The sequence below is a fragment of the Apodemus sylvaticus genome, chromosome 17 (genome assembly GCF_947179515.1).
Source record: "Apodemus sylvaticus chromosome 17, mApoSyl1.1, whole genome shotgun sequence".
Classification (NCBI taxonomy): Eukaryota; Metazoa; Chordata; class Mammalia; order Rodentia; family Muridae; genus Apodemus; species Apodemus sylvaticus.
In genome coordinates this window covers 45,006,473-45,023,329 of record NC_067488.1, presented here as the reverse complement: position 1 = coordinate 45,023,329, position 16,857 = coordinate 45,006,473, and the positions used below count along the sequence as shown (strand labels likewise).

The following is a 16,857-nucleotide window of genomic DNA, read 5'->3' as shown; positions in this document are numbered from 1 at the left end:
AGCTGAAGGCTAGGAGCTGAGCACGCAGATGCTGCAATATCCAGAAACTTTGCTGGTAGACGCATAGCAGCAGCCTGTGGAGATGGGGGAGGGGGACAGATAAAAGACGTGCTCCCCACCCTGCCTTTAGGACTATTCCTGATCTGAGTGCATGTGCGGGTGCGCGAATACACACACACACACACACACACACATCTTATAAAAGGGGTTGTTTCCCCACTTGGACTCTTTTGAATACCCTTCACTATCTCAGGCCTTTAAAGACAGGGATGAGGGTAGAAATAGGGTACCCCAGAACCCCCCCCCCCTTTTTGTTGTTGTTGTTTGAGACAGGGTTTCTCTGTATAGCCCTGGCTGTCCTGGAACTCACTCTGTAGACCAGGCTGGCCTCGAACCCAGAAATCCGCCTGCCTCTGCCTCCCAAGTGCTGGGATTACAGGCATGTGCCACCACCGCCTGGCCCCAGAAGCCCTTTTAACTGGTTGGGTGGTTTCTGTGTTTACTGCTTTTCAAGCTGTAGCCAGCACCACATGCTGTAGTCTTTGTGCTCTCTGGTAATTTTCTAAGGACTGGTTTCTAGACGCAGAGCTTCAGCTCCGGGTTCATACAGTGTTTAAGGTTTCCAGAGCCAATCGGTAAAGGAAGGTGTGTCGATGCTCGGTCTGTGTCAGACGGTTGGGTAGAAAGGAACTTTTTTAATTATTAAGGTATTTTTGTAAGTTGTGTAACCGTCTTTTTTATGTGCGACTTTCCCCCGTGTTCCAAGGGCTTCTTTTATTTCGCCGATGTCAAAACTATAAACTCCACTGTCATGACGGAGGGCGGTTCTAAGTAACGGCGAGGGGAGGGAGGGAGCCAGGCGGAAAGGGCCTCCTCAGGTGGCCAGGTGAAGTTGCCCGGGGCGAAGGAGTTGGAGAAGTGGCGAACGGCCACCCTCCCACCCGCGACCGAGCTCTGTCAGCCGCCTCTGGCTCCCCGAGTAGGCAGGGGAGTGTTTGCAACTGGCCGTGTGTGGGATCAAGGCTCGGGTTCCCGCGAAGGGGCGCCAGGCGGCGGGTACGGCCACGGGGCAGGTCGGCGGCTGGCTGGCCGGCCGGGCCCCGCCCCGCCCGTGGGGCATCCTGGGTGCGGGGCGGGGCGGGGCGGGGGAGGCCTCTTTAAGCCGTGCGCGCGGAGGCGGCGGGGGCAGAGCGGCCGCCAGGGCTGGCCTTGCGCGGCGGCCCGTTGCGTTCTTCTCCCGCCAGCATGGCCCATCTGCTGACGTCTGGCCCACCACCCGACGAACAGGATTTCATCCAGGCCTACGAGGAGGTGCGGGAGAAGTACAAAGGTAACGGAGCCTCTGGCCCCTGGCTGCCCTTTTGGGCGCGCGGGCCCCTCCAGGTTAGCCAGCCTGACAGCCGGCCGTGTCCCCAGCTGCTGTCCCCGACCGTTGTACCAACCGAGCCCAGTCATTCGCCGCAAGGCTCACCAAGTTCGCTCGTCCTCTGCCCGGGGAAGGGATGGATGCGCTCCACTGAGCCCCCGCGTCTATGACCTTAATAGGACATCTCCAGGCACGGGGTGGCTGGGGTGGGCCCTGGTGGGGGCGGGTGTGTGAACAGCAGGACTTTTCAGGGTCCGCTGTCTAGGCCAGTGTCCGGTGGCGTTACCCAGCAGACACGTGGGTCAAGGCTAAGCTATCCCTTGCCTCTCCTCTGGGGCAACTGCCTGTGTGGGGTGGGGGTGACTGCTACTGCCTGGCAGTGAATGGCATAGCTACTGCCTCTCCTCACCTCCCCAAACTGGTCAGGGCTGGGCCACACCCTCCCTTGGCAGGGAATTCCAATGCACCCTGACTTTGTCCCCTGGAAATAGCCCCTTCTTGTCTAGAGGAACTTCAGAGCGGCTATCCAGTCCAGTCTGTGGCCTTGGCAACTTAACCTGCTCCATGCCCTCCTGGAGCCTTGGACCTGCCCAGGTTCTGGACGCTGTCGGCTACACAAGGCCCAAATGCTTGGCTCTGGGTTGGGGTCTGTAAGCTCTATGTAGGCATGAGTCCAACTGTACCTCCCAGCTTTCAAAGACTTCGAGGTCTGGGTATATGACACTGAGGAGGGTTGATACTGAGGCCCCAGGCAGAGCCCAACAAAACAGGTTCCAGCTCCACATGGCTGGTTTTGCTGGCTCTGCCCCCAAGGGCAGCTCAGGGAGAGAGCTGTCCTGTTACAGCTTTGCCCAGGGCCTGGGTGCCACTCCACCCCACGCCCTACCCAGGCAGGGGGTGTTTCATAGTCCTGTGGGCACAGTGGCTGTGCTGTGTGGGGGTCTGCTAGTTCTGGGGCTGGCTTTTGCTCCTGGGACCGTGGGCTCTTGAGCCTGACCACTGTACCCCTAGAGGACCATTGGGAAGGCTGGGCTGCTGTTCACTCCTCAAGGGTCTCCCTGGAAAGATTCAGGGCATGGAAATATCTGTCTCCTTGGGCCACAACCCTGCTGGCAAGCCCCAGGGCAGTACTGTAGACCAGTATTGACTATATATAGTGGCACCCCGAGAACCTTCCTTGTCTGGTTGGTTTGCTGGGCTTATATGGTCCAGTGCTAGAGCCTTGTCTAAGTATCATGCTAAAGCCATAATGGCCTCTTCTTCCTGAGGTGCGGCTTTCCTGTGCATCCAGGAGTGTGCTAACATGTCCCTGAAGGTTCCTTGGGCCCAGCTCTGTGTTCTTTCTTAGCCTAGTTCCACTGGAGACAGGGCTTTATGTTAGACTCACTGGGCAGTATTGGCCCTGGTCTGTCTTCTAGCATAGGTGGCATGGGAGATCTGGTGAGAGGGCGGTGGGCACAGGAGTACTGCCTGACGTGGAATTGTCATGTGACGGGTGCAGCTGCCTGGACATGGGTGTCTCACTAGCCTCAAAGTAGCTGAGTTGCACAGCAGGCTAGCAGGTGCTGGGGGCTCCCGGAGCAGTGAGTGAGGACCAGGAATGCTTCTGAGGCAGCCGAAGCACCAGTCTCCTTGACTCATACAGGGGATAGCTAAGCTGGGACTACAGACTGAGGAAAGGAATAGCGGAGAGGAAGGAGGCCAGATGTGCCCCGTGCCTCCTGCCAGATGTGCCCTGTACCTCCCGCTTCCTTTTGAGGCCTGACCCTTGTAATCACATTGAGATTGGACCCTAGTGGTCCTGTTGGGCTGCTGAGGTCCCCAGATTGCAAGGATGTGGGGAACTGTCTTATGCTCCCCGTTAGGTGGTTATGCCTCTCTTCTAGTCCCAGCTTACCATTGGCTAGTTCTCTGAAGGTAGGGAAGCTCGCCTGCCCTAGGACGTTCCACCTCGAGTGCCCAAACTGAAGAAGGGCCCTAGCCTTTAGAGAGACACTACCTTCACCTTTTGACTCTCATCCCATTGACTTTCATTCCTATTTACAACCTCCCAGGCCCCTCCTTCCCTAGGGTTATTCCTGACTGCTCTTCTTTGGAAATCCCCAGCCATTCCCACAGGGCAATGCTTTTTCTAAAACTTTCTAAACTTCCTGTCTACTTGAGTCCCTCCGTCTTCCCGATCTACCCAGCCTCCTGTCAGTGGAGATTCCTGCAGAGTTAAAAACTCCTGGGTACCTAACCAGATGGAGGGTAGCGCCCTTGCTGTGATTCGGTGGGCTCACTTGTACTGCTAGTTGGTCTGTCTGTGAGAGGCATCCTAACCCCTGGTCCCCTGAGCCTGGTTCCTAATGGCTCCAGAGCTGCGCCACGCTAGTGTGCTACAGGAGCTGTGGCTAGGAGGAGGGCAGGGTAAGTTTTGAGGGAGAGGGGATAATTTAAGTATACAGAAATGGGGATGTTTGGTAAAGAAGAAAACGCTTGGGTCCTCCTCTACCCCCAAGTATGAGTCAGGGCACAGTTTAGGGTGGAGAGGAGCAGCACCTTCAAGGCTACCCTGTCAGTTATGGGGATCGTACAGTAACGGGCAGCATGGGTGGCAGGGTAGCACTTGGCAGAGTGCTGGCCACACTGCCAGGCGGCAGGACAGGCAGGAGGCAGGGGTGAGTGCTGTTGGAGAGTAGCTAAGGACTGGGAGTTGGAATCTGCAAGAATTGTCTGCCTGAGAGACCCACACCAGGATGAGGGGAAAGTGGGTCGAAAAGGGGCCAGGCACTATGTCCATATGTCTACGGCAAGACCTGTCTGGGGGCTCCCAAACTCCCTTGGAGGCTGTGGCCTACCTGGCGTGTTGTGGGTGGTACCCTCTCCTGTGTCCTGTCCTTCTCCATACTGGACTCTGAGCTCTGTTATCTTCGTCCCTGGCACCAGCACTCCCCCCATCCCCCCAGCTTGCATTTGCGGGGTGTTTGCACGGATGGATGAACGGTGACCGTGCAGGGATCCTGTGCAGTAGGGCTCAGCTGGCAAGGGTGAAGGCTGGCCGTTGTTTGGGGCTCTTCAGAGAGCTTGTGATCTCTCAACTGTGAAAAGGAAAACACTAAAAAAAAAAGTCTGGCACAATACAACTACCTTTATAAAAAGTAGTAAGGTGCTAGTGCTGGTGGTGCTGTGTCTGTGAGGTCGGGGAGGGGAGGGAGCTGGAGAGAGGGAGACAGAGCTTCCTGTACTCACTAGTTCTCTGACTGTGATGACCTCTGGAGACACTGGCTTTCCTCGTCAGCCCTTAGTTTGTTGACCCCATGCTTAGTGTATTTCACTAAAGTATTTCACAGGTGATAATTCAATTCACTTACGTAAATACAATTCACCGTGGTGTGCACCTTTCATCCCAGCACTTGTGAGGCAGAGGCGGGCAGATCTCTAAATCTGAAAGAAACCCTGGGTGCTGGAGAGGTGGCCCAGCAGTTAAGAGCGCTGACTGCTCTTCAGAAGGTCCTGAGTTCAAATCCCAGCAACCATATGGTGGCTCACAACCATCCATAGTGAGATCTGACGCCCTCTGCTGGTGTTATATGTACAGCTACAGTGTACTTACATATATCAAAAAATACATCTTTTAAAAAAAGAAACCCTGGGCTGGAGAGATGGCTCAGTGGATAAGAGCACCAACTGCTCTTCCAGAGGTCATAAGTTCAAATCCCAGCACCCACATGGTGGCTCACAACCATCTGTAAAGAGATCTGATGCCCTCTTCTGGTGTGTCTGAAGACAGCTACAGTGTACTTACATATAATAAATAAATCTTTAAAAAAAAAAAAAAAGAAACCCTGTATCGAAAAACCAAAAAAAAGTATACACACACACACAACACACACACACACATAATACACACACACGTATATGTATGTGTATATGTATATAAAATTGTATCTTTTTCATATGTATTAGAATAGTTAGAGATGTACACCCATCATAATCAGTTCCAGAACATTTTGTCCCCTGTTTCCTGCTATTGTAACTGGTGTGCTTTCCTGCTTACGGATTCTGGATTGCCTATTTCATCTAAACGGGCTCCTCCTGTTTGAGTGTGCCTTCTTTCACACAAACCAGTATTTTGTCCAGCTCCCTGTTCTCCCCTCCCTCCATTTTTGTGGTAGGATCATACAGTACAACCCTGACTGGTCTTGAACTCACAATCCTTTGCCTTCACCTCCAGAGCATTGTGTTTCCGGACATGTGCCACCATGGCAGAAAATTTTCTTTTTACAGATATAGCAACATTTATCCACATATTTATTAGCTGGTGAATGTTTGGATTATTATGACTAATGACCTGTTAACATTTGCACACGCATCTGTGTGTGGACTTGTAGCTTTCCCTTGGGTAGATGACTAGGAGTGGAATTGCTGGGTCATGTGGTCATTCTATATTTAACCATTTGAGGAACTGCCAGATGGTTTTCCACAGGAGCTGAAGTTCTCCACTCTCCCAACATCACTGCATGACGTCTCTCATGTCTTGAGTACATCCCCCACTTTTGCATTACCCATCTATTAATTTTTCTACTTTATTCCTCTTGTGGAGAGCTGCATGCAACCCAGGGCCTTTGGGGTACTGGGCACCAGTCTAATTTACTGAAGGATCTTTTAACACTGAAGTTCTGAAAGGGTATTTTTAACTGAGGGATTTTACACTCACTGTTGGCTGGGGCAAGTATGTGTCATAGTGAATATGTGGAGGTTAAAGGACAATCTGTGCAGTTTACTTCTTTCCTTCCATGTGGGCATCAGGGCTTGAACCCAGCCCCTCAGCCCGCTGCTAAGTGCCTGAACCTGTTGAGCCGGCTCCTCAGCTCAGAAAGTGTATTAAGTCGTTATTATTATATATCTGATTTATTCATTTATTTATTCTGGTTGGTTATGCTTTACATGTTATATCTAAGAAGCCACTGCTCAAACCAAAGCTAGGAATTTTTATGCTGATGTTTCCTCCTCCTCCTCCTCCTCCTCCTCCTCCTCTTCTGGAGTTTTTTTTTTTTTTTTTTTTTTATTTCATATATGTGAGTACACTGTCACTGTCTTCAGACATACCAGAAGAGGGCATCAGATCTCTTTACAGTGGTTGTAAGCCACCATGTGGTTGCTGGGAATTGAACTCAGGACCTCTAGAAGAACAGCCAATGCTCTTAACCCCTGAGCCACCGCTCCAGTTCTCCTCCTCCTCCTCCTCCTCCTCCTCCTCCTCCTCCTCTTCTTCTTCTTCTTCTTGCTTTTACACTTACTATTTGTTGTACTTTTTACGTATTTATTTTGGTGGCTCTGGGAGTGGACCCAAGGCTTCGCACATGAGAGGTCAGTGGTCCCCACTGAGCTACACTTCTAGTCATAAATATTTAGCACATTAATCTTTAAAAAAAATTGAGTTTCTGATTATATTGCCTGCTTGTACATACACCATGTGCAGTGCCTGTAGAGACCAGAAGAACATATCATATCTCCCAGGACTAGAGTTACAGATGGTTGACAGCTGCCTTGAAAACGTTGGGACTTGAACCCCCATCATCCAAAAGAGCAGGCCGTGTTCAGAGCTGAGCTAGCTCTCAACAGCCCTAAATTTAGTTCTTTTTTTTTTTTTTTTTCTTTGATTTGGTATTTTCAAGACAGGGTTTCTCTGTATAGCCCTGGCTGTCCTGGAACGCACTCTGTAGACCAGGCTGGCCTTGAACTCAGAATAAATTTAGTTCTTATGTTGAGGCCTTTGGTCTGTTTTGAGTTCATTTTGTACATGACATGAAGTGGGTGTCTCCTTAGCGTGAGAATATCCTGTTTTTCCAGCATGATTTGTTGGAAAGATTTTTTTTCCCTATTGAATGCCACCAACAGTCTCATGGTTTTAAATGATTACAAAATACTCTATTACCTGGAAGCATTACTGCTTATTTACTTGGTCCTTAGATGGACATTGAACTTACTTTAAAAGGTTATTGGAGCTGGAGAGAGAAGTTGGTGGTGTAGAGCACTTGTCTTCCGGAAACCCTGACTTCCAGTCCCAGAGCCCACGCTGGCTTAGTTCCCTTATTTCAGCTCTTGGCGATACAGCACCCTCTTCTGGCTTCCACAGACACCTGCACTCATGTGGCACACACAGACACATACCCATACATATAAATAAAAAATAGTAAAAATAAAATCTTTTCTTTTGTTTTTTTTGTTTGTTTGTTTTTTGTTTTGGTTTATTTGAGACAGGGTTTCTCTGTGTAGCTCTAGCTGTCCTGGAACTCACTCTGTAGACCAGGCTGGCCTCGAACTCAGAAATTCTCCTGCCTCTGCCTCCCAAGTGCAGAGATTAAAGGCGTGTGCCACCACTGCACGACTTGTAAAAATAAAATCTTAAACAATAAAAAAAAATTTTAAGGTTGTGTTTCTTGGGCCAGTGAGCTGGCTCAGTGGATTACAAAGCACTTGCAGTGTGCACCTGACAACCTGAGTTCATTTCCCAGGGCCCACGCAGGAAGGGGAGAACTAACTCTGAAGGTCTGTTACAGTGTATGTAAGTACACATATGTGATCATATATGAGATGCAGAGGTCAGAGAACACCCTCAATGTCATTCCCTGATGCTCTCCTGTCTGTCTGTCTGTCTGTCTGTCTGTCTGTTTTGATTCAGGCTTTCTCCTTGGCCTGCAACACATAGCTTAGGATGACCTGCCAGGGAACCCCATGGACCTGCCTATCTCTCTCAACCCAGCTCTGGGATTATGAACATTTGCTGTTCTATCTGTGGTGTGTGTGTGTGTGTGTGTGTGTGTAGGTATTTCCTTTAGTTTCTTTATGTGTATGAGTATTTGTCTGCATACATGTCTGGGTACCATGTATGCGCCTTGTGCCTGTGGAGGCAAGAAAAGAGTCAGATCTTCAGGAACTGGCGTTACAGACAGTTGTAAGCCTCCATGATGGAGGAATTGAACCTCTGGAAGGGCAGCAAGTGCTCTTAACCACTGAGCCATCTCCTCATCCCCATTCCTGGCTTTTAACATGGTTGGGAGGAGTCCTTGTGCCTGTGTGGCAGCCATTTTACTGACTGATTCAGTGTTCCATTTTCCAAAGTTTATTTTCCCTTGTGAGAGTTCTTTAGATATTTATATCTTTATGTATTATGTAAACTTCATATTTTCTGGTTATCTTGTAAACAAGTGAAGGTTTTATTTAAGCATAGCCTTTCTGTAGAAAAATGTACAAATTGTACACATATAGCTTCAGTTTCAAAGTTGGCCTGCGATCACCGCCCAGACCAGGAGGCAGTGTTTTTGGATCCCAATTGCTCAGTCTCACATCAGCAATTTGTCTTTTCTTTCTTTCTTCCTTTTTTCCTCCCTTCTTGCCTCCCTCTCTCTTCCTTCCTTCTTTCCTTCCTGCTTTTCTTTTCTTTTTCTTTCTTTTGGTTTTTGGAAACAGGGTTTCTTTCTTTACTATGTAGCCCTGGTTGTCTTGGTGCTCACTCTGTAGACCAGGCTGGCCTTAAACTCAAGAGATCTGCCTGCCTCTGCCTCCAAAGTATCAGTCTATCTTTATTTGAGTCCATTGACGGTGACTTTGGGCAAATTTGTTTTGAGTATTTAATAATAAAAATTTTATTGGAACCAGGAGTGGTGGTTCACACCTTTCATCCCAGTACTTGGAGGCAGAGGCAGACAAGTCTGTGAGTTACAGGCCAGCCTGGTCTACAGAGTGAGTTCTAGGACAGCCAGAGCTACACAGAGAAACCTTGTTTCACCCCAAATAACATCAATTTTATTAAATATACATTAATAACAAGTATTAGTATTAGTATTGCCTGTGATGGAGTTTTGCTATGTTTTTCAGGCTGCTTTCAAATTCTTGTGCTCCAGTGATCTGCCTCAGCTGTACCACAGATCTTGGCCAGAAGAGTCTTTCAAATTTGCCAGTTTTCACCCTATGACCTTTGGGTTTTATGCTGTGCTTTGAATGGCTTTCTTTTATTGAAAAACAAAACCATGGGCTGGAGACATGGCTCAGTGGTTAAGATTCTTTGCTACTTTTCCAGAGGACCCAAGTTTGGTTTTCAGCATCTGCATCTAGAGACTCACAATAATGGCCTGTAGCTTTAGCTCTGGAAAAATCCAGTGACCTCTTCTGGCATCTGTACATGTATGTGCATACATGTGTGCACACACAGAGCAAGACACATGCATACACACAAATAAAGGCAAAACCCACACACATCTGTTTTTTTTTTGTTGTTGTTGTTGTTGTTGTTGTTATATAGGAGGCTTCAGGGTCTGGATGTGTGTTCATGGGCAACAAGGACTTTTTTAAACATCGTTTTCCCCCAAACTCAGCTTCCAAGAGCAGGGCCCGGGGCTTGCTGTATCTCTGTATCCTGAGCCGAGCCCTACTTCACTTGCTGGGAGAGAGAGGTGGGCTCTGAGCAGGACACCTCAGGCAGTCCAGGTCCCTGAAATGATTCCTTAGTTCCTGCAAGAAGTTACTGAGGTGGCAGTGAAGATGGAGAACACTTGAGAGGGGGTAGTGTCTCTGTGTCAGGGAACGCAATAGGCTTCCATTGGTATATACAGCTGACTGAGATGGGAAGTGACTAGAGAGCCAGCATGGTGGGAAATGCTGGATTGGGTTTGACAGGGGACAGTTCATTTGGAGCCATCTGTAGGGAAGACCTGTCCCCTAAGACCCTCCAAGTCTAGGGTGGGGGGGGGGATGCGGGCTAGGTGGAGAGGGCTACCTGGCATTGAGACCTCTATGTAGCCCTGGCTAGCCTGGAACTTTTTTATGTACACCAGGCTGGCCTGCCTGCCTTTGTCTCCCCAGTGCTGGAATTAAGGGCCTAGGCCACCATATGTGTTTGAGCACCGAGTCCTGAGAGCAGAGTCCTGGGAGCAGTGGGTGAGGGACTGAGGGACTTGAGCAGGACTCTTTAGTGTGTCTTCAGATTCCAGGCACTAAGGGGTGTGGGGAGGCTGTGGGGAGTAGAGCCGGTGCGAGGTGAAGGCGATGATCGATGATCGGGAGAGACAGGCCTTTGGGGCTCTTCATTCCTGACCTCTGAGGGGCTGGGTCCTGGTTTAGTTATGGAAGGGTTCTCTAAGTTGGGCAGTTGGCTATTGACAGAGACACTTATTGTTTCCCTGAGGCAAAGGAATCCCTGACCCAGGAAGGAGGACGAGGATCCATTTTGCTGCCCGTTTTGAAAGGCATGCCTGCAGCTGACTGGGGTTACCACCATGTTCCTGTTATAGCCTCTTGGAAGTCCAGCACCTCCGTTTCCTTCTGTCTGTCCCTTTAGTCCAGGCTGGCAGGGTCACTTCTGGCAGAGCCTTTTCATAAATCTGTGCCTGCCTTCTGTGTCACAGAGCGCCTGCCCCAGGGCTTTTCTGGGTAATCTCTCTCCTCCTGACTCTGCAGAGGCAGTTGAATGGACTGGTGAGTCACAGTTAGGCAGAGGCTCTCCAGTCACACAGGCCTTTCTTTCCAGAGCACCCTGTCCAGACAGTGACTCTCCCCTTGTCAGCATCTCTTTGCAAGCTGAATAGCCTGTGGATTTCCCAAATCACCAGTGCTGGTTTCTTTTTGCTTAACAGTTCCTTCCTCAGTTTCTTTTTCTTCCTGACTTTTAAGATGAGCCACAAGAAGAAACTGAGCTATAGTTGCTTGGAAATCTTTTCAGCTAATTGTCCATGTTTGTTGCACCCCCAGGAGAGCACAACCCAGTCAGCGTGGCTGCTGCGAGACAAGCAAGGATCGCCTTGCTTCTAGTATGCAAGAACATGCTTTCTCATTTATTTCTTCTTCTCCTTTTATTTTTTTTTTGGGGGGGGCAGGGATCGGTGACAGCCAGCATGGTTTCTCTGCTTAGCCCTGGCTCCTGGAAGTGACTCTGTAGACCAGGCTAGCCTCATAATCAAAGATCCACCTGTTTCTTTCTCCTCCTCCTTTACAGGATCTTACTATATATCTCTGGAACTCGTTATATAGATCAGCATGGCCTTGAAGTTTTAGAGATCTATCTGCTTTTTCTTTTCAAATGCTGGAATTAAAGGCCTCGCCCCATTTCTCTCCCTCCCCACTCCTTCCTTCCTTCCTTCCTTCCTTCCTTCCTTCCTTCCTTCCTTCCTTCCTTCCTTCCTTCCTTCCTTCCTTTCTTTTCTCTCCTATACTATAGGATGGTTAGTGTACCTATCCCTGTGAATAGAATAGACATCACAACCAAGGCAACTTCTAAAGGAAGGCATATAATTGGGGGCTTGCCTATAGCTTCAGATGGTTACATCTGAAGTCCATCACCATCGTGGTAGGGAACATGGTGACAGGCAGGGATGTTACTGGAGCAGTTCCTAAGAGCTTACATCCTGATCTGCAGGCAGAGAGAAAGAGACCGGTCTGTTGTGGTCTTTAGAAACTCAAAGTCCACCCCCAGTAACATACCTCCTCCAATAGGACCACACCCCCATTCCTTCCCAAACAGTTGTACTAACTGGAGACCAAGCATTCAAACATGTGGGCTGATAGGGGCCTTTCTTTTTCAAACCTCCACACTTTCTTTTCTTTTCCTTCTTCCTATCTTTTATTTTTGCAGGTGGTGGGGAGGGTCTCCTGTATCCCAGAGTTATTAGCATCAAACTCAACATGTAGCCAGATGTGACTTTGAAGTTCTGATCCAGATGTGACTTTGAAGTTCTGATTCTCCCACCCAGGGCTGGATTACAGATGTGTCACCGCACCACTCTGCCTGGTTTATGAGATGTTGGGGATCAAACCCTGGGCTTTGTGCATGCTAGGCAAGCATTCTCCCAACTCGCACACATCTCCAGCCCTCCACTTCTTCCTGTGAGTTCACCAGCAATCTAAGCTTATTGTCGTCCCCCACCCCCACCTGCTCTTTCTCCTAAATGTTGGTCTCACTATATTGCCCAGGATAACTTAATTACTACTTGGTTCAAGCAATCCTCCTGTCTTGGCCTTCAAACTAGCTGGGGTGGGGCGGGGCTGTGCAAATACATCCCATTTCATCTTTCATCTTTCTAAATAGCAGTTAGTCAGGCAGTCCTGGACTTTTTCTCTTGTATGCCTCAAAATCCTCCAGTTTCTATTACCAAATTTTAAGCCATTTACATGCTTAAAAATTTTTGTTATGCTTTGTTTTGTTGAGACAGGGTCTCACTATACAGCCCTTACTGACCTGGAACTAGCTATGCACACCTTATTGGATTCAAACTCAGAGATCTCCTGCCTTTGCTCCCTAAATGCTAGGTTAAAGGGGTGTACCACCAGCCACCACACCCTCCCTCCATGTGCGACTTTTCAGATATTTGTGACAGCAGCACCCCATACCTCGTGATATCTGCATTAATTTCTTTGGTCATTTGAGACCATAGCAGCCCAGAAGCCCAACATGCAAGCATTGGCGGGTCGTCTCTAGAGGCACATGTGAGCGTTGGCGGGTCGTCTCTGGAGGCACATGCGAGCGTTGGCGGGTCGTCTCTGGAGGCACTCGAGAAGACCCTGCCATCCCTCCAGCTGCCCTGTTCCTCGGCTTGCTTTGTCTCCTTCCAGTCTCTGCCTCTGTGTCTTTCCTCCTCTCACATAAGGACACTTCTCCTTAGACCTAGGACCACCTAAATAATTCAGAATGGATTCTTAATTAGAGATCTGTCTTCTAGTAAGGCTGCAGTTATGAGTTTCAGGGACACAGACATATGTTTTGGGAGTCCACCATTTAATTCCCACTTCAGAATGCACACTAGTATTTGATTGATGTAAGTTTTCTTCCTGTTTGTTTGTTTTTTGTTTTTTGTTTTGTTTGGTTTTTGGTTTTTGTTTTTTGGTTTTTCGAGACAGGGTTTCTCTGTGTAGCCCTGGCTGTTTTGGATCTCATTCTGTAGACCATCCTGGCCTCGAACTCAGAAATCTGCCTGCCTCTGCTTCCCAAGTGCTGGGATTAAAGGTGTGCGCCACCACCGCCTGGTTTCGTGTTTGTTTTTAACACCTTGCCGGCCCCACGATTATTACTGTGTTTCCTGTGGCTTTATGATGTAGTGTTAGGGAGTATTTTAGACCTTTGTATCTATTTTTTAGTAACTAGGGGTTTTTAACATTTTTTTTGTTTTATGTGTGAGTGTTTATGCCCATGTATGTCTATGCAGCACTTGCATGCCTGGTGCCCTCGGAGGGAGGCCAGAAGGTCAGTTCCTCTTAAACTGGGGTTAGCCATGGCTCGGAGCCAACGTGTGGGTCCTGGGAACAAGGGTTCTCTGGAAGATCAGTAACCACTGAGCCATCTCTGCAACCCCGTCAGCTAGGGCTTTATCTAAATAAGGTGTGTAGCTATCTTTTGCTACTTTGTGGGTCCCTTTTCTAACACCCCTAATACTAGATAAGAAAAAATGGATAGAGAGGAAAGGAAAGAGACCCCTGGATAAAGTCAGGGGTCAGAAAGGGCGCAGCATCGTCTCAGACTACTTCCTGCTGATTAGGTAGCCATCAGGATATCTAATTTCTTCTTGTTTTTGTTTCTTTGAGCACAACTAATTAACAAACCAGGACCACCACCAACCAACAGTCCACTAAACCCACTGGTAACCCCTCACCTCTTGGGGCCTTGGAACTTACATTTCCTCTGAAAAGTCCCAGAATTCCAAATGTCTCACCATACAGTCATAGAAACTACCTGCAGCTGGCTAAATTGAGCCTCTGCCAGAGCACGAGGCAAATCACAGTCAGCTGCTGTGGACAATCTGAGGCAGCCCCATATGCCACACCTGGGATTAAAACGAAAACATTCTTGTAATATTTCTGTGTTTTTAAAACCAAAACTCCAAAATTGTCACCACAAAGGTGTCCAGTGAACCTTAGTGTAATGTGTGTGTGTGTGTGTGTGTGTATTTATATATATACATACATATTCTTTTTTTTCTTTTCTTTGAGACTGAGTTTCTCTGTGTTGTCCTAGAACTCTCTAAACCAAGGAATCCTTAAATTCTGACTCTTCGCTTTTCTTTTTCTTTCTAAAGGATCCTTTTTTTTCCCAGATTTTTTCTGTGTGAGTGTTTTGCTTACATATATGTTTGTGTACCACTTGTGTATCGGTATCTGTGGAAGAGGGAGTCAGATCCCTTGGAACTGAAGATCCCAAGTTCAGTTCCCAGAGCAACAAGTGCTCCTAACTGCTGAGCCATCTGCCCAGCACTGACTTTTGTAACTTTTTGTTTTTGGAACAGTTTCTCTACATAACCCCAGCTATCCTTGAACTCACTGTTAGACCAGGCTAGCTTTGAACTGCCTTTCTCTGCCTCCCAAGTGCTGGGATTAAAGATTTGTACCACTACACCTAACTGGTGTCCACCTAGCCAATATTTGTAAATTTTTCCCCCCGAGACATGTTTTCTCTGTGTGGCCCTGGCTGTCCTAGAACTCTGTATGTAGATCAAGCTGGCCTTGAACTCAAAGATCTGCCTGCCTTTGCTTCCCAAGTGCTGAGATTAAAGCAGCACTCATCTGGATTGCTTCATCTGGTTGGCCTCTTGTGGGGGGGGGGGGAGGGGGAGAAGGGGGGAGTGGGCTTTGGGCTACAGCATTGCCTGGTAAATGCCAGCACGTTGGGAAGCTAAAAGCTATGGAAGAGAGGTCCTGGGAAGATCTGGATGCACAGAGAGCAATCTGCTCTGAGAGTGCTAATCCTGTCCCCTGAGGGACAGCACTCCTGTGAGACAGCATTAATCCTTCTTAAACAGTTAATTACTTCTCTTGAGGTCTGCTGCCTCAATCCCTTTACCTTGAGGAGTTAAGCCTCAACATGATTTTTGGTGGGGACAAACCACATTCAGACCAGTGCAATGGACACATTTTCAATTAAATAATTCCTTCCCCTGGAACATCAAGGTTATTAGTAGTTGGTTTTTTGCTGTTGTAGTTGTTGTTTTTAAATAAACTGTTATAGATGAGATGGCTCAGATGGTGAAGGCACTTACTCCTGAGCCTGATGACTTGAGCTCCTCCTCAGGACCCACATGGGCCCTCTGACTTCCACTGTGCACCACACACACACACACACACACACAAAAGAAGCTAGCACAGCGAGGAACTTCACATCAGGGTCATTGCAGTGTTTGTGGCTATTGTTAATGTTTCAGATTTTCAAGGTTTAAGTTCTTCACCTTCACCCTCCTGTGTGCCTACATAGAAAGCAAGAGTAATGTGTTTTACCTGTCAGTGTGAGGGGCCACCATGGTACAAGGTTGATGGGAAAGCCAGGGTTTTGGGGTTGTTTTGTTTTGTTTTTAACCCTAAGGAAGATGGAGGAATGAGCAGGAGTGATTGCATTTCACACTGTGTTTGGGATCATGGAGGGACAGGATCAGAGGAAGACTGTTAACTCTCTTGTTGATATTTTATGTAAATGATCACACACACACACACACACATCTTTTCCTTTTTCTGAGATGATGAGACAGTGACTCTAGCCTAGACTGGCCTCAAACTCTCCATGGAGCTGGAGGTGACCTTGAACTTATGATCTTCCTGATTTTTCTACTCAGACCTGTTTCTCTGTTTTTTGTTTTTAAATGCCCTGCTCCCCTTGGACCGCCCGTGCTGGGGATCTAATCCAGGGTCTGTGCATGCTGGGCTGATGCTCCACCTCAGATCTACACCCCAGCTCTCTATCCAGACAAGTTTTCGCTGCTCATTTTGGCAGCACACACAGTTGGAACAATAGAGAGAATGTCAGTGTGACGGCTACACAGACGTGTACATTTATGAAGTGTTCCATATTAAAAACAAGCAAACACATGTTAGAGTAAATTCTAAGATGATTGCTGCTATTACAATTGTTTCTTCCTCGGAGTGCCTGAGAGAGTGGACTCCTACCTGGCTAACATCTAGTGTTATAGTCTCAAAGATATAACACATATTTACCATTACATACTTGAGTAGGTGAGGTAAATGTTAACAGAGCCCTCTCCCTGCACCAGCAGTAGGTTGACCAGAACCACAGTTAGTGTTTGCACCCAGGTCAACTTACTGAACAACGTTTCTGGGAAGTTGGACAGCTGCATTCTGAACGGGGATCATTGACTCAGACTTAGCTGGGTGTGGTGGATCGCTTTTAATACTAGCACTCTAGTGGCAGAGGCAGGTGGATCTCTGTGAGTGCTTGGGCAACCAAAGTGACACACACACACACACACACACACACACACACACACACATTTTAGGGTTTTTTTTTTTTCTTTTTTTTTTACTTTTTTCTTTCTTTTTCTTTTTTCTTTTTTTTTTCTTTTCTTTTTCTTTTTTTGAGACAGAATCTCACATAACTCAGGCTGCTTCAATCCTCATAGCTGAGGATGACCTTAAATTCTGATCCTCCTGCTTGCTGGGATTATATAGGCATGAGTCACTGCACTGGACTCTTGGTCTTTTGAAAATGTATTTCAATAAGCAGGCCAGTGAACTCTGAC

General features: G+C 47.9%; 1 protein-coding gene across 3 annotated transcripts in view; it reads left to right on the top strand.

The window, feature by feature from the left end:
• Positions 1–16,857, top strand: part of Plec (plectin) — a 61,804-nt gene that overhangs the window by 2,142 nt on the left and 42,805 nt on the right. Inside the window, exon 1 of one of the 3 annotated variants that reach the window (XM_052160838.1) lies at positions 1,195–1,330. The exons of the other annotated variants lie outside the window; for them this stretch is intronic. Coding sequence (XP_052016798.1) covers positions 1,246–1,330 — 85 coding nt within the window. The 5' untranslated portion in view covers positions 1,195–1,245. Of the gene's footprint in view, positions 1–1,194; positions 1,331–16,857 lie in introns of those variants that run through there. 3 annotated transcript variants of the gene reach the window in all.